The sequence below is a fragment of the Ascaphus truei genome, chromosome 17 (genome assembly GCF_040206685.1).
Source record: "Ascaphus truei isolate aAscTru1 chromosome 17, aAscTru1.hap1, whole genome shotgun sequence".
NCBI lineage: Eukaryota > Metazoa > Chordata > Amphibia > Anura > Ascaphidae > Ascaphus > Ascaphus truei.
In genome coordinates this window covers 29,449,496-29,472,260 of record NC_134499.1, presented here as the reverse complement: position 1 = coordinate 29,472,260, position 22,765 = coordinate 29,449,496, and the positions used below count along the sequence as shown (strand labels likewise).

Here is a 22,765-nt window from a genome sequence, read left to right as displayed (position 1 = left end):
TCATTTTTCCACAAAAAAAAGTATTTTATTCTTAGCAGTATTCACCTTCAAGGAATATGAGAATAGCATACACTTTTTACAGACAATATATAAACATGGTGTACATAATCAACAATAACTTAGGTCACTAATCAAAATAAACAAGCCCCCCCAAAAAATACTGTAGAATTTTATGCTGATACAGGTACAAAATAATTTATGTCTGGACCACTGAGATACACACAGCAGAGACGGGCAACATATTGCACTTTCTGATTTCTTGTGTACCAGTAACATTCCCCTTTCCCACACCCATCTCCCTATAAAAAAGCAGGTACAAAATAATTTACAACGGGTACCATTACACTTTAACCCAGGGGTGGCCAACTCCAGTCCTCAAGGGCCACCAACAGGTCAGGTTTTCAGGATATCCCTGCTTCAGCACAGTTGGCTCAATCACTAGCTCAGTCAAAGACTGAGCCACCTGTGCTGAAACTGGGATTGATTGAGCCACCTGTGCTGAAGCAGGGTCTGATTTGAGCCACCAGTGCTGAAGCAGGAATGTCCTGAAACCTGACCTGTTAGTGACCATTGAGGAAGGGAGTTGCCCGCCCCTTGCTTTAACCCCACCAATGATGCAGGCCCCTCTGGCTGCGAAAAGGGTTAAAAAATAAAACAGGACCACTTTTTTTCTTCTCACCTGGGCAGATGATACAAATCCGCCTTCCCCCAGATTTACCTACAAAATGCAATGGCATGCCTCCCCAGATTAGTATTAACCCATTTGCTCCTGGAGAAGTCTACAATCCAGCCCTCCCAGCCCATCCCAGCAGCAGTACAAGGGTTAATGCTGCTTGGCCCTTGTTAGATATACTGTATATATATATATATTTTTTTTTAATGATCATTTATTATCAAATAATTGTATGATAGATTTAGGGAAATAAATGTACATTAGAAGTGGGTCTTTTGTTCTAACAATACATAAGATACACACGTCTGTGTTATTTTCACAAGTGAAGGACGCCGTGTACCCCTTTTCGCGTCCTACTGCCAGTGACATAGGACATTTCGCTTCCTCTTCATGAAAAGTATCAGTAATATATACATCATTATGTTATACTGGAAATTGTTCACAAAAGATGCTTTGGGGACCAAACAATCAATGTATTAACGTCACATTGGAAAGAACATTGCCCTTCTGTCTTCATTAGGTAACTTGTGGTTTTTTATCAATGGGAAATGAAAGAAGTTCGAGTTTGGGGCTCATCTCAACTGTGCCAACGTGGAGGCCTTGGGTCTACCAATGGGTGTACCTGTTAATACTGATTATCTCCCCTTACTATGTCCAGTCTGGCTTTCTCCTTTGGTAACCCAAAGAACTGTGACCCTTTTTTTTTACATAATTGGGGCTGGGTGACTTGGCGGCCAGCTGCTAACGCATCTGGAAGAGCAAAGAGAGGTTCGTTCCTCCAACTGGAACCGCCATTTGTTTGTTTGTGCTGTTATTATTTTTCTTGCTTTTTCCTCTTTTGTGAGCCGGCACATTTCATTTGAAGAGGATCTGGCATGCGTATACCCAGGAATGTTAGGGAACACGGCCAACGAACATTAAAAAAAAAACAAAAAAACCTTGGCCCAGGTGCAATCACTTAGCAAGAACCACATTAAATAATTTTCAATGTTTGTTTGCTTTCATGGTTGATTTTTTTTCTCCCCCCAACTTCTTCACTGTGGAGCCCTCCAGCAGTGTAGGGGTTAATACTAGGTCAGAGCTATTGGGGTGGCCTTGTACACCAATATTGGTACCAATAGCACAGAACAGATGAGCCCAGAACAAAAATGGAGGCGGATTGAAAAAAAATAAAAAATTCAGGACACAATAAATATTTTTTTTTGTTTGTTTTCCTTTAAAAATTAAGTCTTAGATTATTTTTTTTATATATATATATATATAAAGTTGTTCTTTTGAAACAATGTCTGCAATACAAATCCAGCATAAGCTACCACTGGGTCCTTTCTGACGGGGTGATGGGTTGGTAATAGATTTACAATATTCACAGTAATCAAAACAAAGCGAAAAGAAACCCCACTGTATCCAACTTTTCTTGGTACTTTCGCCACAATAGATGAGTCAGAAAGTGTCAAACGGTTGCTTTCCATTTCCAGTCCATGGGGGCAAAGTGCTTATCTGACCCCACCAAGCAGCTCTGCTGAAGTCCACTGTTAAGGTCCATTACATGCAACCACCGAGCTGCAAATCAGTTTTACACTGTCTTCTTGGCAGATTCTGGGTGCTGGGTGCCACCTTAGGCAATGCCCCCTACACTCTTGTGAAGTCTGTTTAGCTGTTATCTTCATCCCATGGCTGTCACCATGCTGGATGGGTGTGGATGTCCAAAGGAGAGGCTGGAGGAAGGGTGGATGGGTGTAGGTGTCTGCAAGATGTGACCTGAATGGGTGAAGGGTGTCAAATGCCCCATAGGACCCATGTGACTGGCAAGAGCAGCAGCGCTGAAAGGGGAGGACTTCTCCTGCATGCACTTGGAAAGTTCCTCAAAGCACTCAGAGCCCTTCTTGTTTTTCTTGGACTTGTTGGACATTTTCCTATTTCTGGTCTGAATTCCTTCCTTTTTCATGGTGAGGGGCCTGTTCACCTGTAACAAAATACAAGAACATCAGGCTCATGCAAATTTTTAACCATGTCTAATGTATTTGTACAGCCTCCCAGAATGTGTTTTCGGCATCCTGTATATCTGTTTGCACCCAATACATATGAAGCAAATAATGACTTTAATATAAAATAATTCACAAGTATATCTAAATGCAGATTATTTTTGTATCATTAAGTCAAAGAAAATAAATACTTTGGCCTTTTTTTTATAATAATTAGCAGGGAACAAAATGTTTGCATCCTGCTAATATATATATATATATTTTGTAAACAATGTAGAGTCTAAAACTTGAAACAAACCCCATCTGGATGTCTGCTCTTTGCATTCAACCAAAGAGGGGAAGGAAGGGAGAGAAGAGAGGTGCTGATTTCATAGCCAATTAATTCCCCCCTGGTTTTAACCAGGCTTTTGAAGCCAAGCTGCTGCATTGTAATGTCAGCAGAGGCAGCATCACTATGCCAAGACATGAATGGTCTTTGGGTCCCTGTGGAGACACCCATCAGAACTGAAACCAATTGAGCTTCTTGCAAGCCAAGCGCAGGCACAGCATCTAACCTCTCCCAGGCTGACTTACATTGTGGAGCTTGTAGTAAAGTCCACAGGCATTGCACACTGGGTCCCCGTTTGCATTGCGTCTCCATAAGGTTGTAGTTGTGGTTTGACAGTTTGCACAACATGTTCCAGCTCTCCTAGCAGCTGACTATAAAAGACAGATCAATACATGTCAGTGTGTGTCCTTCACATGGAAACAAAACAATCTTTCAGGCTTGATTAAAAGGGAGTGTTGGCTCATTTTATGAAACATATACAAAGAACGCCCCTAGTGCCAGAGTATCTTTTTTTTTGTTTTGTTTTTTTTAACCTATCCAGCGTGTAAGAGTTAATTTGATGCCGTTTCAATTAATTACCCTTTAAATTATTGTTTGAAAAACTGTGAGTAATTTACATAACAGAAGTGAAGAGGTTAATTTATCAAGACCCCCAAATTCAAACATGTAACCTAATAAATGGTGAAATAATGTTAAAATGAATCTGTTCTTTTCAGTGTAATCATATTGGGTCTAGTCAGTTAATGGTCTTTTATAACCTTCCATATACAATCATACATCACTTTAAAATACAACTCCCCAATGCAGGCTCATATACCCAGCTCCCATGTAGTTATTTCCTCTGTGTACAACTGATTAACTGCCGTGTTCAGCCAACAGAAAGTAACAGACTTTGTATTTAAATGTCATTATTTCCCATATAACATTATATATATTTTTAAAGCTTGTTGACAATAAGACTTCACAGCGGTTTTAAGGTTTTCTAGGCTTAAAAGTCACACGTGAGTCACAGAACAGACAATATGAGAGCACTTCACATGAAATAAATGACTCAGATAATTCCCGTCTAAATAAATTAACCCCTTTAATAGCAAATAGACAAGCAGTTCTATTTGTTACTGGTTACCCGGCACTGAAGAGGTTAATCTAGTTTAATTTTTTTTTTTCATTTTCAGCCTTCCTAAGAAAACTCAACCCTGTAAAAAAATATATTTATTATTCTTAGCCTCCTAGGCATTATTTGCAGGGTATTGGACATTTCAAAACAGCCTGTTCTGCTGCCCTGCCTAGAGAAAACTCTCTAAAGTTTTTTAAACTCCGGAAACAGAGAATACAAAGTTTCCTTATCAGCACAATGCAGATATCCGGATAGGAAACTGCCACCATGAACCCAGAAAGGCCATTTACAACAAAGAAAAAAGGCCTCACTCACATTAAAAAAAAAATACAAAGTGTAGGTGACTCCATGGAAAAATGAAAAGCTTATAAAAACAGTTAGGGATTGTCTAAATGGGAGAGAGGGAAAAAAAAACCTCTGCATAGCTCCTAGACTATACAAGCGAAATGACCATGCCCTTTATAAAGGCACATTAGTGCAGGGGTGTTCACTTGATTTATGAGGCTGATAAAAGGTAACCCTACTAGTCCTAAACTCAGGATATATGTCTCCTGTGGGGTGGGAATGTAACGAGGTGAAGAAGTCAGTACATTGGGTATTGTTCTGACTTGTACTCCTAGCAGCTATGTAGAAAATTCTATTTTTACAAGATGTATTAGATTTTATTAGAGCAACAGGACTGTTCTACTGGATGTTATTATTATTTTTTTTAATCTAGCATTTATAATGTGTTAATCCCATAAAATGGATCAAGGGATTGATTCTATAGAGAACAAGCTGCAAATATTTTATAGGCTCGTGTGTGTGTGTGTGTGTGTGTGTGTGTGTGTGTGTGTGTGTGTGTGTGTGTGTGTGTGTGTGTGTGTGTGTGTGTGTGTGTGTGTGTGTGTGTGTGTGTGTGTGTGTGTGTGTATATGCACAAAAGTGTCACTCTATGGTAAACAGTGTCTTGCTTGGGTACAAACCACTGGAGACTGGAATACAGAACAGATGGAAGCTGACACTCTAGGACTTTAGAAAAAAAAATGAACAAAGTTTATTACAAAACTATCAATGTTTCCGCTCTCAGAGGGAACTTTGGCTGCAAGTTGAGAGCCGAAACGTTGATAATTTTGTACTAAACTTTATTCATTTTTTTTTCTAAAGTCCTGCCGTGCCTGCTTCCATTATATCTATCCATATATCTATCTATCATCTATATTACTAGATACACACATCTAATATCTATAAAATACCCCTTCCTGGTGCATTGTCCATTCCTGCTTGTAATTGTAGGATTGGTTTTAAGGTGTGGGGGGTGGGGGGGGGGATAGAGGGCTTGCACTTTGTGTCCACAGGGCTGTAAACAAAGTAGTTGGTGGTTTGGGAAGGAATTTACCCCGGAGGTTTTTTTCTGACCCCTCTGTGGCACCAGTCTGGGTGTGGCAACAGAACATTCTGCATCAGGTGTTGGACAATTAAGGGGTTAAAAAGAAAACCCCAGCAACAAATAATCAGATGGAAGTCACATAATGATTAGCTGTGTCTAAGGTGCTCCCTTATCAGAGGAAGAAACCTTGGTTATTTCTATCATGTTTTAGAAGGAAACACAAGTTACCTCTTGTCTCGTTCTCAGGTATGTCCTGGGTACAGAATGAACATATATCATATGTTTGTAGGATTCAATGTATTGCTGAAGCAAGCAACAGGGGGGCGTCAATCAAAGGAAAAAGGGGCAGTAGTCCCCTGGTGTACCCTTTAGTTGTGGGTGTTAATAAACCCACAACTTCACATTATCTCAACATTATCAAAACTGGCTGAATTAATATTAATGACCAGAGCCATTAAGTCCAAAAGCAAGTTGGGAGTTGATTGGGGGAATGTGGACAAGTCTATGTATCTCAAACACAACATAGATAGCAAGCTCTTCGGGGCACAGGTGGCTGTAAACCCCACAGTGTACATCCCCATGCCCTCTGATCACAGTCATCACACTTTATATTACGGGTCCCACCTCCACCCTGCACCTTGGCATCAGACACCTACCAGTCTTCGTTTAGGTTTAATGAGTGGTCGGTTTTGACCATTCATTTTGTGGTAGAGCCCGCAGGCGTTACACAGATAATGTCCAGTTCCATCTCTTCTCCATAATGGAGTTGCTGTAGCTCCACAGTTGACACATTCTCTCCCTTCTAAATGGAAACACGAAGAAACCGGATTTCTTTCTTTAAAAACAAATTCACAATATTGTTGCATTGTCCATCAGGCATAACAAAGAATATCATACATGGCATTATTATCAAAAACGGCAAGAAATACATTAAGAAAATATCCAATTTAGCACCCAAATGTATTGAAACTCAATAATTTGGCACTGATTGGGATGTTCCATGCGAATCACACGTTGTTATAATAATTCGATACATTTTGTTACATTTACTCATACCATACATACAATTGGATACACAGTTATTAGTTTTATTAAACAAGAAATAGTAATTCTATTAAATAAGGACGTTGATGGAATGTGTTCTCACCACACTTCTACATTTCCTATTCATCTTGTATTTTATTTTAATTTGCAACAATAATTGTCAATCTTTCCACATTTAATAAATGTAGAAAGATCAATAGCTCCGCTTATGTTATAATAAAACCAGCTACAAATACTTTACAATAGTTTACTTCGGCTGTAATTAGTCAGTAAGGTGTAAGATATATATTCTGGTTAGATGTTAAAATAATTTTAGTGACCTAGCAAAGGATTGAAACAGTTTACTTGGCATTAAATGGTGGGTACGTGTTACGTTTTCTTTATTAAGGAGTTCATGCAAATTGTGCAGAAGTGAAAGTGTCCTGTAATTAAACTTTTACCACTTTATGAGTTCTGCTTTTATCAGTCAATTTACAAGGTGAGCTTTCAGCTCTATTTCTCTAGCCAAAGATTGTCAAGTGGTTACAATTGTGAGAACTGTTTGTAGTTGTATCTGACCTGTAATGGCAATAAGGCACTGGAGGATTTTTAAGGTTCATACAGTTTGCGCTTTTTGGTCCCTCAAATGATGATTATCTGAAGCCAACACAATTTCTGCAGTGCCTGCAGTGCAATGTAACCAGAGAACTGAACTGAACGTAGCATTCTGCTCCAGTTGATTCCCTGTTTTAAGCAGGAGCAGGAAACACGAGAAGTCGTGATGTCCTGAGGTTTTAGTTTTCTACAATAACAATTAGATCAGTCACGAACTTTTTCTTGTTTTGAGCAATTTTCTAACCCCAAAGGATCCTCCTCTGAGCCCTTTCCCCATCAATCCGAGACAGCCTGAAGAAGGCTGTGTCTGTGTTTTACTTTAACTGTACAATTACTGTACAGTGCAGTCAATTATTCGCCCCTCTTTATGCCTATAAGCGTTGAGAGATCAAATGTTTATGTACACGATAAGACTGAAATAAAAATATAAAAATAGTATATATACATATATATATATATACATATCTATATCTATGTATATGTATATATATATATATATATACACATATGCACACACATACATATATTCTATATATACTATATTTATTTCAGTTTTATTTGATTTGACAAGTTGTTCTAAGAGTATCTAATATTATATATATATATATATATATATATATATATATATATATATTATTTTTTTAAATGGCTAAGTCTATTTTATGTCTTATCTCTCACACGTGTTGTAAAACTAAATACACCTTGTATTGCATTTTAATTTGTTCAGTTATTTATTCAATTCTATTTAAAAAACAAAAACATTCTTATCACGCAGTTGGTATATCTAATAAGGCCATACTCATTAAAAATGAAATGGGGTTTTCTGTTTTAGAGGGACGTTGAATGTATTTAAGAAATGGTCAATTTATTTTGCATTAACACATTTTCAGACTCAAATATTGACCTATTTTTAATACCAGTTATGGAGAGTTTCTATGCCCGTATTGGTCATATTATTTAAATATAACGAATTCTCTTTTCATGGCTTTTAAACACATTTTGTTCTTTATATGTTTACATTTCTTTTTTTGTGTTGGTTCTGTAATATTTTGCTATATTCTGCTGTGCTTCTATATAACTAATTCATCTTTTATTTTAAACATCACTACAATGTGTATTAAAAAAAAGTTATCTGCCCTACAAATAGAACGATAAACACGAAATATTCGTTTGAAATGAGGATAAATAAATCATACACTTCATAGTAACACATACTGGTGGAATAAATCATAATAGTATCAAACAGATGTTTTCTTGAACAGATATCTGCCACATGGGGTGCATTTGAATAATGTACTTCTAAGTTTGTAACCTTCCCTCTGTTTGAGTAGAATGTTTGATTTATGCATAATATATCCCTTGTGCAGACCTGCTATCCAAACCAGATCATATATATGTATCCGTATAATATAATTTCGGTATTCTGGGCTTCAAGCCCACCAGGTACAATATGTTAGTACAATGTCATATTTAATCTATTACATTTATCCTCAAGCTATACTAACCCACCCAGGTACCATATATTAGAGTGATGTCATGTTTTGTAATGTAACCTATTTTCCCTGCAGTGTTTATGGCCCACCTACAGCCTTATAATGCTGCTCTGTAATATACATTTTGCCCCCCTCCCCCCTACCCTAAACAGGTAAATATACATTTGAGAGGTGGGCATTCTGCTGTATCTCCATCTCCTGCAGTATTCTGAGCCCAGCCAGGTACAATAGGTTTGTTTAATGTGGGTGTCCCATTTCAATAGTGCTCTGGTCCATAAAGGCAAATGAGACCCATAAAACCATATTATTGCCTCCTCTATGACAAACACTGGCCCAATACATCTGTACACAAGTATCCTGTCCTTTTAGGATACCCTACAAAGTATACAATCATATATCAATAAACTATGATTATTATTATTATTATTATTATTATTATTATTATCATTATTATTATTATGCATTTCTAGAGTTCCTACACATATATCAGTACATTGTGATTACATTTATGACAGTGATTATTGATCCTGTGTTTTAGCATATGGTGATTATTGATCCTGTGTATCAGTATGTTGTCATTATTGATCCTGTGTATCAGTCTACGGATATTATTGATCCTGTGTATCAACATATAGGGACTATTGATCCAATAAATCAGCATATGGTGATTATTGATCCAGTGCATCAGTATGTGGAGATTATTGATCCTGTGTATCAGTATATGGCGATTATTGATCGTGTGTATCAATATATGATGATTATTGATCCTGTGTATCGGTACATGGTGATTATTGATCCTGTGTATCAGTATATGGGGGGTTATTGAACTTATATAACAGTACTAGAAATAGGTATAGGTTCTCACCTGAACAGGACCGGCTCTTGCTCCTCTGTTTGGGGGTGAAGCTGGAGGCTGGGCCCCCCAGGAGGCTGCCAGGGTGGAAGAGGCCACTGCTGTACTCATGGGGTGCTGGCACATAGGAGGGGTAGGTTGGGATGGGGTGGTGGGTGGAGGGCTGACCCCCCATGTGTCCCAGGCTGCCCCTCAGCGGGCTGCCCCCCTCCATCTTCATGCTCTCGGACAGGGACACCTGGTACTTGATGCTCTCCTTGTCCTCCCCCCGGGAGGGTGGGGAGGAGGCGGCGCTGCCCGGGTCCGGGGATACGTCCTTGGGGGGGGTCGGTGGGAAGCCGAACAGGTGCGGGCCGGAGTGGGAGGAGGACGGGCCGCCCGAGGAGCCGCTGCCCGGGTACAGGGAGCCGCCGGCTGCCGGGTGCAGCGGGGTCTTGGCGAAGGGGCTGACCGTCCAAGGGTTGTGGTGGTGGGCGGCGGTCAGGGCGGACTTGCCGCTGTCCAGCCAGGGGATCCCGGGGCTGTGCAGGAGGTGAGGCCGGCACATCTGGGTCCCGGTGAGACGGGCTGCGGACAGGAAGGGGGGAGACATGAGCTGGGGCTCGGGGGGAGAACCTTTGTGTGTATATATCTAAATATATATATATTTAGATACACAGAGAGAGAGAGAGCACACTATATATATACATACATACACACACACACACACACACACAGATGTGTATAGAGATAGATAGATAGATAGATAGATAGATAGATAGATAGATAGATAGATAGATAGATAGATAGATAGATCGATCAAACTGTATCTACACATATATGTGTGTGTAGATATACATGCAAATGAGCATACAGTAATATTTCCATTTGATATTATATATATATATATATATATATATATATATATGTATATATATATATATATATATATATACACACACATACATGATATATATACACACATATATGATATATATATCTATATATATATATACATACATATATATTTACACACACGCAAATATATAAAAATACACATATAAAGAGGTGGAGAGAGGACACTCTATATAGGAAGGGAAAGGCAGAAGATATATATATATACATATATATACATACATATATATATATGTGATGAAACAATTTGTAACCCTAACATATTGAGAATACATGAGGCAGCTCTGTCTATTAAACAGTTTAATCTAATAACTTAGACATTACTCCTTATATAATGAGAAGACAAAAAGTCCTATGTGATTATAACTATTATCCGGAGACAGTGAGAGACATAAACATGTAGTGCTATGCCACGGCAAATATAGGGCAATAAATATATGTGCAGGTCTGCAGGGGGGCAGAGATCTGCCAGCTATCTCCCCCCCAAAAATGCAAGGAGGGGCAGGCATCTCAATCAAAAACATCCTCCCAAATAAAGCAGGGAAACAGGACAGGCAGGGCTGTAAACATGACTACAAACGGCCCTGCCTAAAATGCCCCAAAGTGAGAACACACACTAATCAGGGGGGAAAGGGGACAGAGCGATCCCAATATTTAAGTACTCCCCAAAAGCCTCGAAATAAGAGGGGAAGAAAGGGTCGCAGATGTGTGAGGAGCATGAAATGCTCTGGGGAAAAAAACCCAACAAAAGCATCAAATGCCCCCGCATTTAATTCATCACAGAGTATGCAGGAAACATCAGCCCTGATGGGGGAGAAAATACAAACAGAAACAGCAGAATAATAAAAGGAGAAAAAGATCTGACAAGAAACCCTAAACAACTGAAAATCAACCAGCAAAAAAACAAGTAACATGATGCTGTCTGGGGGGGGGGGGGGGGGGGAGAAGATGAAGGGAGGGGAAGCAGAATTTAGAAGAGGCAACTAAATATTCCAAAATGTAAGAGGAAATAGAGACATCCCCCCCTACAAGGCACAGGGTCTGCAGCTAAGAGGAGAGCAGCAATAACCCCGAAACATTCTCTCACTTCTAAAGGGTTTGATTTCATATCCGGGAAGTGAGTTTCTTTTTTGTCTTTTTTTTTTGTTCTTCCTATGAAGTGTTTGGATCCCCCCTCCCCTTTTAGTAAATGCATTTATTTCTAAGCTTCATTAGTAGTACTTCCTTATTTGTGGGGTCAGTATTCTTGGTTTGCATCTCTACACATTGTTCCCCCCCACATAGTTATTTAGTGATGTTCCTTTTTTTTTCACCCCTTAAAAGTTTTCGTCCTGTCTTTTAGTTGGGTTTTTGGGGGACTGACCTGCGCAATGCAATGGGCTGGGGGGGGGGGGGGGGTTAAGTGGCACTGCAGGGGTTAAAATGCAATTGACAAACTGCAGAAGACTTTCAAGGAAGTGTTTCAACTTGTCACTTTCAGTGGAATGTCCCATCCTGCCCAGAAGGTGACACACACAGAGACGAGTCTTACCGTGCGCCTGGCTGTAGGACACCCTCGCCCGGGCATGGGCAGAGTTGGCATAGTAAGGGTTGCCCTGTGAATCCAGGTGGTTGAAGAACACATCTACTTCATCAGGGGGTAAGAGCGGGGCTGGTTCCATGTAGTTGTGTGCCAGTCCTGGGTGATGGCTGTCCGGGTGCTGACCATTGAGGACAGCATGGTGGGCCATCCAGCGAGGCTGGTCAGTGGCAACTTCCATCCTCCAACTCAGTATGTCTTCCCCCCAAATTTCACCAATGTCCTCTTCCCTTGTTCTTCAAGCTTTGGCTTTTAAAAGTGAAAGTGAAGTCCTCTCAAATGAATCCTCTGAAGAGTCTGGTTCACACCGCACCTGTAAGAAGTGACTAGGGTCATATTCTGATTTATATTACTCACCCTCCCCCCCGCCCCCATCCCCTCCTATTAATTTCCCATGATATCACCAGGGAAATGAAATGTTTGTCACAGAAAGAAACAAACCATTGAACCCCCCCCCCCCCCCCCACCCCTCTGGGTTAAGAACAATAAGGTTTGTAGCAATGCTGCTATTTAATCCTTACAAAGCCACCACAACCACAATCACTCAACTAATGTGCTTTTAAAAGCCGCCACTCTCTGTTACTCTCTGTTACTCTGTTACCCTTGTTACTCTGTTACCCATCATTCAAATGTTTGTTGATTAACTTGTATCCATTCCCCCCAAACAGAACTATGAGTTTCTGATCCCAGTAAATACAAGATTGCAGTAAATCTGTGAAAGAAGAAGCATTATTGGTGCCACAGGCAGGGTACATTGTCCTTGGGTAGAGGGTGAGATACTCACAGGGTGATCGCAGGGAGAGGGAAGAGGTTTGGGTGGAGGTTGTGACTCAGATCGCAGGCTCACTTCTTATTTGTGACATCCCCGCAGCATATCCCTATGTCAGCCCTGGCGCCAGCTGGACTCACTCCACTAGACATGGACTAGGGGAGACGCGCACAGCTAATAACCCCCGGCCAGCCAATCACAAGCCCCCTCAGCCAGCCCCGCTCTCCCATTGGTCACTCCCCTGGAAATCCACATTCCCCTAATTCACTCCAAACATCTAAGGAGGCCACCAGAGAAAGGGGGGCGCGGGGGGGGGGGGGGGGTGAGGGGGCGCCTTCATTAGCGGGGTCCGTTTATTGGGAGGGATATTGTCTGCTGCGTGTGGATTGTGGATGAAAAGGGACAACAAGATTTACATGCAGTGCTGCAAAAAAAATAAATGTTTATGGGGCTGCTGGACACATTGAATAAGATCGTAATATATATACATCAATATATTGTATATATAAATTCAATATATTTACTATGTATACATACATACTGAAAACGATATATATATATATATATATATATATATATATATATATACATATATATGTATATATATCGTTTTCACTGTGTGTGTGTGTGTGTGTGTGTGTGTGTGTGTGTGTGTGTGTGTGTGTGTGTGTGTGTGTGTGTGTGTGTGTATATAAAAAGACTATTGCTATATATGTGTGTGTGTGTGTGTGTGTGTGTGTTTATTGGATATACTTTGCATGAAATAACATGCTGTTTCTTCTACTTTCGGTACGAAACTGTCGGTATATATTTTGCAAATGCGCCACTGCATCCCCAAAACTAACATTTAGTAGCAAAAAAAATACAATTTCTAACATCCCACGCTAATTTATCTCCCGAAGGACCGTGCGCTAGAAATGTAGCGAATTATCTCCGTTATTTTCCCCTTTTCAATAAAATGCACATCACAGAAAATAAAAAATAACCAACATCAATTAGAATTACCAGCGCGATTAATAGTCAGTAATAGATATTACGGAATGTGCAATGTAATTGCAAATCTCTCCCTCTCTCCCTCTCTCCCTCTCTCCCTCTCTCCCTCTCTCCCTCTCACCCTCTCTCCCTCTCTCCCTCTCTCCCTCTCTCCCCTCTCTCTCTCTCTCTCTCTCTCTCTCTCTCTCTCTCTCTCTCTCTCTCTCTCTCTCTCTCTCTCTCTCTCTCTCTCTCTCTCTCTCTCTCTCTCTCTCTCTCTCTCTCTCTCTCTCTCTCTCTCTCTCTCTCTCTCTCTCTCTCTCTCTCTCTCTCTCTCTCTCTCTCTCTCTCTCTCTCTCTCTCTCTCTCTCTCTCTCTCCCTGTATTATCTGAGCAACTGTCACAATCATTAAATAAAAGTGCAGTTATCAGCATTTGTAACATTTATCATCCTCAATGTATCAAATCACAGGAAAAAAATGCCTTTTTACAGAGATCTACAGGGTAAAAGATCAGATCCTAACTTTCTAAAACAATTACATAAAATGGGAAAAAATTGTATAAAAAAACCCAAGTGTATATGTAATAATCGTTTTTAAAAGCCTCTTTGTTTTAGAATCCCCCTGTCTCTATCCTTGTGCCTTAAAGAACTGATAAGTGGCCTTATTATACAAAAAAAAAAAACCTCCTTCATTTTCAGTATTTAAACATCTTTGATCTGTTGTATATAGCTGTGACCAATAGCCATGGCAGATTTGAAAGGAGTTATTATGTCTATTTGGGTTTCTTTACAAGAACAAATATGGAGCAAGGAACAATAAAGTAAACGATAATAAAAAATATATAATTTTCCGATCCACACAATAAAGAAATCCTAGACAACGTTTTGTATATAGAGACATTACATATGTTCCCATTGGGTTTGATAACGGCAAACTGCCTGTTATGAATCAGAAAATTTTTGGAAAAAAAAATACACTTTAATTCTCCCTGTACAGGCCAAAAACCGTGTATGGGAAACGACTGTGACATGAAAACCAATCTGCTTATGCATTTTGTAGTTGTTTAAAGAAAATAAAACATGACATAAAAATATCAACATATTCAAGTCATGCAACCATCCCGCGAGAGGCAAAATAAATAATAAATATTTTTCATTACATGGTGCAAAAGAAAAAGGTGTCCTTATAACTTGAGATTTCTCCACTCCAATCACATAGGTAATTAAAAAAAATGCCAGTATTAACCCGTTCAGTGTCAGTGCCATGGCACTACCCTCTGGTACTGAATGAGTTTAATGTGAGTAGTTGGTTGGGACTCTGGAGTTTGCAGGGTAAATGTGGGGTCATTTAGATGAGATCAGAGATGTATGATCATCTTCTACAGCTTGATCAACAAAGGGTGTGAAGGATCAGATTTGGGGTTTGGACAAACATTACACTGGGACAGGGCAGTTCTCTTTGTTTGTGTGTTGTTGTTTGTTTTGCATACATTGTGTCCCTCTGGGGGGAGGGGAGGAGGATTTTAAGGGTTGCAAGTTAGTAATTAGGTAATAGGAGGCTGGCTTTTGATGCTGTCTCCCTCCAGTTTGCCAATCCAGCCATCCAGACGCCGGACCCTGACGTCAGCCTCTGCTGCCAAATTCACAAGGAAATGAACCCTTCTTTTTTTTTTTAAATAAAACTTCATCACCCTGTGGCTAAAACGGGGAGTGGATGGATCATGTGACCTGGGAATATACTGAACATGGGGGGGGGGGGGGGGGGGGCTAGTTGCAAGACCCCCTGAGGTTGGACTCTTTCTAAAAGCTGTTTGGAAACAGCAAAGAGGTAGCATTGGGTTTATCTAAATAAATCCATCCCGCTTTTTTTGTAATGTTATTAGCCCATGACAAATTATTTTTAGGGGCACACTGTTCAGGCACAAAAGACCAAAGTTCTCTCCCTTCAATATACTCCAATTAATATATCACCCCCACAGAAACCCCTATACAACCAGAAGGGAATTTCACACATTGCTATGGATTCCAGTAATGTCACCCATAAAATCATTGCCTAAATCCTTTAAAACTAAATTGAACTGATGGATCTCAACACAAATGGAATACAATAATAACCCTGCCACAGAAGTGGTTAAGTAAGAACCCCCCGCCCCCTAAAACATATCCATAAACTCTTTCACAGACCTGTTCTCCCGGTTGCACAGTACAGAACAATTTGATAGACACAGACACTATCTGGCTAGGAACGGGTTAAATCCTAAACAATCAGTTGGTTTACGTTTGGTTTACTGAGACACTAACGTTGTGCTCCCTGTGAAAACCCCCAAAAAAGGAGACATCTGTGTCTCAGCCTGGCTCCGAAGAGGTTAAAATCCCAAAGAGTCAAACAGGCAGTAGGAACTGTAGTTGCAGCAGACAGAGGTTGTGTGTGTGTTTGGGAGAGGAAAGGGAATAGAGAGGGAGGGAGATCCAGAGGTCCTTGCTGGGACACTGTTTTACTTGTCCTTCTGAGTAGCTCCAAAGGGTTCCTTTTCTCTCCTTTCTCTTTGACAAGACCTGGGGCTTTTCTTCCTGACTGTGTCACTGCCTGGTTTCAGCAGCCTCACACGGGAAGGGAGGGGAGGGGAGGGGAAGGCAGGGTGGGATCTGTGGGCAAAGACCCTACTAGTATGTCCATGGGGATCTGCCTGTGTGACCTGCAGGAGGTGGGGGACCTTTGGATGACACCGGATTTATTATCAGGGCAAACCCAGTGCAATATTGAAAGCTGAGGGACAGTGGACATGTGAATGTGTGTCTGTAGCATGAAGGACTCTGAGATCCAATCATGTATTCATGGACACTACATGCATGTAACATAGGAAGGGAAGAACTGGAAAATCTCCTGCAGATGAGAGGGGAAAATCCGAGAGAGAATGTGGGTGAGTAATTTTACCCTGGAAATCGTTCAAGTGTGGAGGCTGTGGAAGGAGGCTGGTCTTTGGAGTGGGCGGATGGTGTGGTGGTCCCAAAGCTGGAGGTGTTAGATGCTGATGAGGAGAAGAGAGATCTGGGAATCGGTGGTGCGTCAACTCTTTCACCCCCTGACACCAAGATCCTTACAACTTGTCCTTAGTTTTCTGCCTGATGTTCTCTGCCTCAGACTGGAAGTGAATGTGACATGTCTGCATACAAGGTTTTTTCCACATAGCACCCCCACCCCTGTGCCCAGAGTGATAAAGAACATATAATCCCAAAGAGGGACAGCCCTGATTCTATTTCTAACAAGAAGGGGACATTACAAAAAGAATATGAGGACAAGTTTCAGAATAGTGACATCCTTTGCTTTAAAATCCACACAAAGCTGGTAATAAATGAAGACGAATTCTCCACCACAACAGTTAAAAAAAAAAAAAATAAGAGCGGATAATACTGTGTAAGTATATGGGAAAAAAACGATTAAATATAAAACAACTCTTAAATATAAACTCCTAATTACACGTGCTACTATGTTGTGTTTATTTGCAGCATTAATAACACATGCTAGTTCTGTGGTCATCATAAAATTAATGATACAATCAAAATAATATATATTTAACGGTGTCTATTCCCCCCATTGTATAACACAGCAAGATAAATGAACAGTTTATCTGTATGGACATCTCAGTTGATCACACTTTCTCTCGAAGGCAGAAGAAGTAAAGTCACAAAGCGGACAAAATAACGACAGTGGAAATTTGCATGAAAAATATACCAAGAACAAGTGGACTATGAGATTGAGTCAAACGTGTCTACATTGTATTTTCTCTGTTTTAACGTCACTTTATTTTCTCACCGGAGTGTTATTTTCTCTCTCCTCTGAGCAGCAATCTCCCAGTACTCTCCAGTGAGGAGGTGATACAATTAGCAACCACAAGGAGCTGGAAATTCGTCCCTTGTTTGTTTAAAAAGACAAAAGTGTGAAGATTAATTTGATTTAGGAAGGGAAATATATCACAGACCCTTAATGTAATAGTTTATTATGTATAAAACTGAAAGTGATCTGTTTATTTTTTATTTTTATTTTTTTAAATCAAATCGATGTATCATATCTGATATTGGCAATCTATAAGTTATTTTTTTTCCCTTTTCCAATATGTGGGAAATCCTGGTACTAACTATATATATGATGTGAAGCTTATAGTAAAAAAAAAATTGTGGTTTATGTACGGATACAAAATATTACATTATTACATGTATACTGATGCTGTCTTTGTTATAATGAAAACTGCTCTTGAGTGAATGTTACACAGAAATGTTAAGGATCAGTAAACAATTATTATTTCAATGTAATCCTTGTGTTAAATAATGCCTTGCATATAGCACATCAAATACTATAAAACGGCCAGAATAAAGAAATGAAGCATTGACAAACAAGTCTCTCTTTTTATGTATATACGTTTACAATCACCCCCCCCCCCCCCCCCCCAGCATAGTAATGACACCCACTGGGTGACTGATTTAACTAAGAACGTTGTATGCCTGTTAAATGCCCCTAATTCTATTTCAGAGCTGGTCAGCTGGGTGACAAGCAGAGACTGGATTTATCAAACGCATGGCATTTACCCATTGCTAAAGTCACAGAGCAGAGAATATAACTTTCATTATTTTTTCCTCATATGATCTGTCTTTGCTACAGATATTAGTTTAATGCATGAGCTGGTTAGGCAGATTTCTGCCTGAGATAAGAGCTGAAAAGGGGGAGAGTAGGCCTTCCCTACCTTGTGGCTTTTATTTAATTAATTCACTCAACAGGACATAAAATATCTTGCACACGACCTTCTGCAGCAGATTAGCTGATCCTCTGCAGCCCAGATCCAGCTTGTTTCACACGGCTGGTTAAACAACTATTCTGTCACATTTATGAAAGTCCTCTCTGGAGAGAAGCAGCCTGAATATAGGAGAACATGCACTTGGCAGCAGACATGGGCTAACCTGAGCAGCACTTCCAGCTTAACAGTACCCTCTAATCATCTAACACAAAAAGACTATATCTAGGTACAATATATCATCATAATATATGCTACTCTTTATTTATTTATAAAATGTTTTACCAGGAAGTAATACTCTTTAAACTCAGAGCTTCACATTTGATATGCTAAAATAATAAAGTTAATGTCACGTGTTTGCAAATATACATGTATGTATCATATGTGTTTCATTTGTGTTGCTGATCTATTCTTCATCTTACTGCAAAGAAACTCGATGTATCAGATCAAAGGTGGAAAGACGGGCTCCCACGCAGGATCGTGTATGATGTTATGTATATTTGGTTTATCGACTCTCTCTTCTGTATATCACAGAGGGTTTTTGTTTTTTGTTTTTGTTTTTTCTTTTAAATTCAAGGTGTCCTAATGATTTTATTTTGGGTGACATGCGGAAAGTAATTAATCAACAATCACAGTGGGGCTTTTGTTATTTACATTAGGATATCTGTGAAATGCACCTGGTTGTGCAACAAACACAATATAGCGTAGGTATCCCATAGCGTAGTTATCCCATATAGTCGGTATCACATATAATATTTATCCCATATAGTAGGCATCGCATATAGTAAGGCATTACGTATAGTAGGTATCCCATATAGCAGGTATCCCATAGAGTAGATATCACATATAGAAGGTATCACATATAGCCGGTATGAGCTATATGATCTTGCATTTTATATTTAAAGTAAAGACATACAATACAAAATCTGCCATCTGACTGTAAGAAGCATTTCCAAAACACAAGACCAATAAATGATGTAACAAAATGTAGCGGTGTAATACAAGGTTCATTTAAAACAAATAAAAATAAAGAATACAAACAATATAAAATAAAAAATAAATGCACAAAGCCCCCAATCAAACAGCAGCTGTATCAGACTCCAGGGGAAATTATCTAAATTCCATGGAATCTTTCACGTTCAATATATTAATTATTAGATTGTAAATAAGGAGATTTTAATATAGACAAGTCGTTTATTTTTACGCTTCTGTTAACTATCATGTGTTCAGTCCATTTTTAATTGTAGTCATTCCTACCCATTTCGTATTACAATTTCCAATGCACATTTACAAATCTGAGTGTGCATTTACAAATCTGAGTGTGCATTTACAAATCTGAGTGTGCATTTACAAATCTGAGTGTGAATTTACAATTCTGAGTGTGCATTTACAATTCTGGGTGTGCATTATACCTTATTATTTTTATTCCATTGTTTTTTTTTGTGTGTGTGTATATTAAAATAATATTGCCCATTACATCCGGATCGTAATTAGAAATAATGTGTCACCAGTTTTCCTAGCTGCTTTGAAGCCTTGGACATGAGTTGAGCTTGGCACAAATGCTGCTGTGTAATTGTACATGAGACGTGCACCCCTTGCATTCCGGGTGTGTAATAATCAGTGTGAGGTGTTTACATTTCAGCACATGCAGAATTTTGTTTAAATGTTCACTCATCCTGAGAAAGCCCCATGGGTAGCATAAGTCCTTCCTCTGTTTGCTATGCTATTCTTCTTGCCTTTCCAATGTACCCCTAATTGGTTTAGTGCAGTAATCACAGGGCTCAGGAAAGCCAAAATAATAACGCAATCCTAGAAGTGTCAGAGTGGAAAAGACAGCATTGTGGCAACTGCATAACTACAACACACATTTCTATTCCTGGCCAGGCTGAAATGCATAGGGTGCAGGGTGGTGTTTTGGGGGTGCAATGGGATACTTACTGGCTTGGAGCCTCCAGGAGAAGATGAGGAAGACGAAAGATAGAGAACATGGGAGGATTTAGGGGTCTCAGATCTTAGGGGTGCAGAGAGCAGAGGGGGCAGCCGGAGACGCCCCTGCAGCTCAGCAAGGAATCCGGACTCTACAGGTACAGAAAGAGAGGCAGAGAGATAGGCAGAGAGAGACAGAGAGAGAGAGAGAGAGAGAGAGAGAGAGGCAGAGAGAGGCAGAGAGAGAGAGGCAGAGAGAGAGAGAGAGGCAGAGCTAGCGTCAGAAAGCTGGACACACTCTTCCGGGTTCCAGCCTGCTAGTAGGCAGCAGCAGCAGCAGCAGCATGCAGGTACAGTACTTAGCAGGGGAGCCTGCAACTCCCACCTACAGCTGCTGTCTGCGCAGGATATATATTATATCATCACCATCAGCCCTTATAGGTCCATTGCTTGAAGAAGCCCCCCCTTATAATATAAATGTATGCAATACATACATATACATGTAATATACATACATATACACACAAATACACACACACACACACACACATATATTCAAAAGATAGATATGTTTGTGTTTTTATGTGCATGCATACATATATTGTATGTATGTATATATATACTCACACAAGTATACAATAGATAGATGATAATACGGTATATATATATATATATATATACACATACATACACACACACACACACACACACACACACACACACACACACACACACACACACACACAATTTCAGTCATCTAAACTTTGAAACACAGACATTTTCACATATTTCCCAGTCACAATACCCCTATTTCTCTTGAGCCCTGGAATATATATTGTGTCTTGCAAGTGCATTTTAATGGACGTTAATAGGGGGATAAAATTACACAGTTACCTCTTAGCCACAGGGTTTCATTTGAAGGGCATAAAACACGAGCGGCTGGGAAATATATATATATATCAGCAAATACTAAATCTTCCCTTTAATAGTTGGAAAAGTCCTGCAGTACATTTTTTTTCACTTCCAGTCTTTATTGTGAGGTTCTGTTCCTTCCTCAGACGTCTGACAACTTGCAAATACATTTGGATAACCTACAATTTGTTTGCAATTTGTCAATCACCCTAATGTAACATTGTGCAGGAGTCAGAGGGATTCACACATCTGAACACATAGAAGCTGCTAACACTGGTGTATTAGATAAGGAGAAACATATCTTCACTTTTTCAACTTCACTCCACAACACACCGTTTTCATGACAAGTTTTACAATATTTACTTTTAACATATTCTCATAACGTCCTATCCTAAAGTTTACATTAGTAATTAATATGGATATTTTTTACATAATCAATGAAGATAATTCAATATCATGAACCGGAATTACATTTTTATATATTTCTGGCTAATGTAAATCTAACCTTTTTATGCATCTGGAGCTCTGGAGAATTGTACACGCTTTATTTGAGATGAACAGGGATCATTTACTCAACCATTGTCCAGCAAAGCGTTAGCATTTCCACCCAAATCCCCTTTCTTCTTCCAAATAAAACCTAAATGCATATAGTTTCTGCAGCACGTGTTTGCATATTTACTGATGCAAAATTAGAATAAGAAGGGGGGGAAAGGGGGTTTCCTGCAGCTTTGTAGACGTTTGTGTGTGTGTTTTCTTTCCTACACAAAAAAAAGGAGTTTAAAATGCAAAGCTGTGTAAATCTGCATCACGGGACTGGGACCCAGAGCTTTCCCCTAAAAAGCAGGTGCAGAAAATATGATTTACAGCCTTCTTCCTTCACTTGTTTCTAAACCCCACTTAATTCTTACAATCTGGAATAGACCAAAGGACAGAGGAACATTGCAAATCCTGTATACCCAGAATAGCCAACAAATACATTCCTAAAAGTCATATCCCCCATAGATTGGGCAACAATTCCACAGAGAACAGAGAGTAGCGTTTATACAGGAGCCATTCCTCCCCAAACAGGTTCCTAATACTGTACATTTAGTCTTCTAGCTGCAGTTCTTCACATATCTAGTAAAATCCAAAAGCACAACTCTTGCTTTTGACAAACTGTTTTAACAAAAATGACAATTGACAAATATATATATATATATATATATATATATATATATATATATATATATATATATATATACACATATACATATATACACATATACATATATACATATATACATATATACATATATACATATATACATATATATATATATATATATATATATATATATATATATATATATATATATATATATATATATATATATATATATATATATATATATATATATATATATACACTGCATGATAGCAAAATGTGGGGGCTTTTTCATCGCAAAAAAAAAAACCCGTGCATTTCAGTCAAA

At 39.3% G+C, this 22,765-nt stretch overlaps 1 protein-coding gene across 5 annotated transcripts in view; it reads right to left on the bottom strand.

Annotated features, from left to right (window-relative positions):
- Nucleotides 1-22,765, bottom strand: part of GATA2 (GATA binding protein 2) — a 24,414-nt gene continuing 1,649 nt past the window's right edge. The window contains exons 1-7 of one of the 5 annotated variants that reach the window (XM_075574554.1): nucleotides 20,394-20,635; nucleotides 17,483-17,581; nucleotides 11,879-12,239; nucleotides 9,466-10,020; nucleotides 6,126-6,304; nucleotides 3,229-3,354; nucleotides 1-2,636 (exon numbers count right to left, since the gene is read on the bottom strand). In XM_075574554.1, the coding sequence (XP_075430669.1) occupies nucleotides 2,337-2,636; nucleotides 3,229-3,354; nucleotides 6,126-6,304; nucleotides 9,466-10,020; nucleotides 11,879-12,107 (1,389 nt within the window). In that variant the 5' untranslated portion in view covers nucleotides 12,108-12,239; nucleotides 17,483-17,581; nucleotides 20,394-20,635 and the 3' untranslated portion in view covers nucleotides 1-2,336. Of the gene's footprint in view, nucleotides 2,637-3,228; nucleotides 3,355-6,125; nucleotides 6,305-9,465; nucleotides 10,021-11,878; nucleotides 12,240-12,710; nucleotides 12,840-17,482; nucleotides 17,582-20,393; nucleotides 20,636-22,765 lie in introns of those variants that run through there. The other 4 variants (XM_075574555.1, XM_075574553.1, XM_075574557.1 and 1 more) reach the window with 4 other exon arrangements.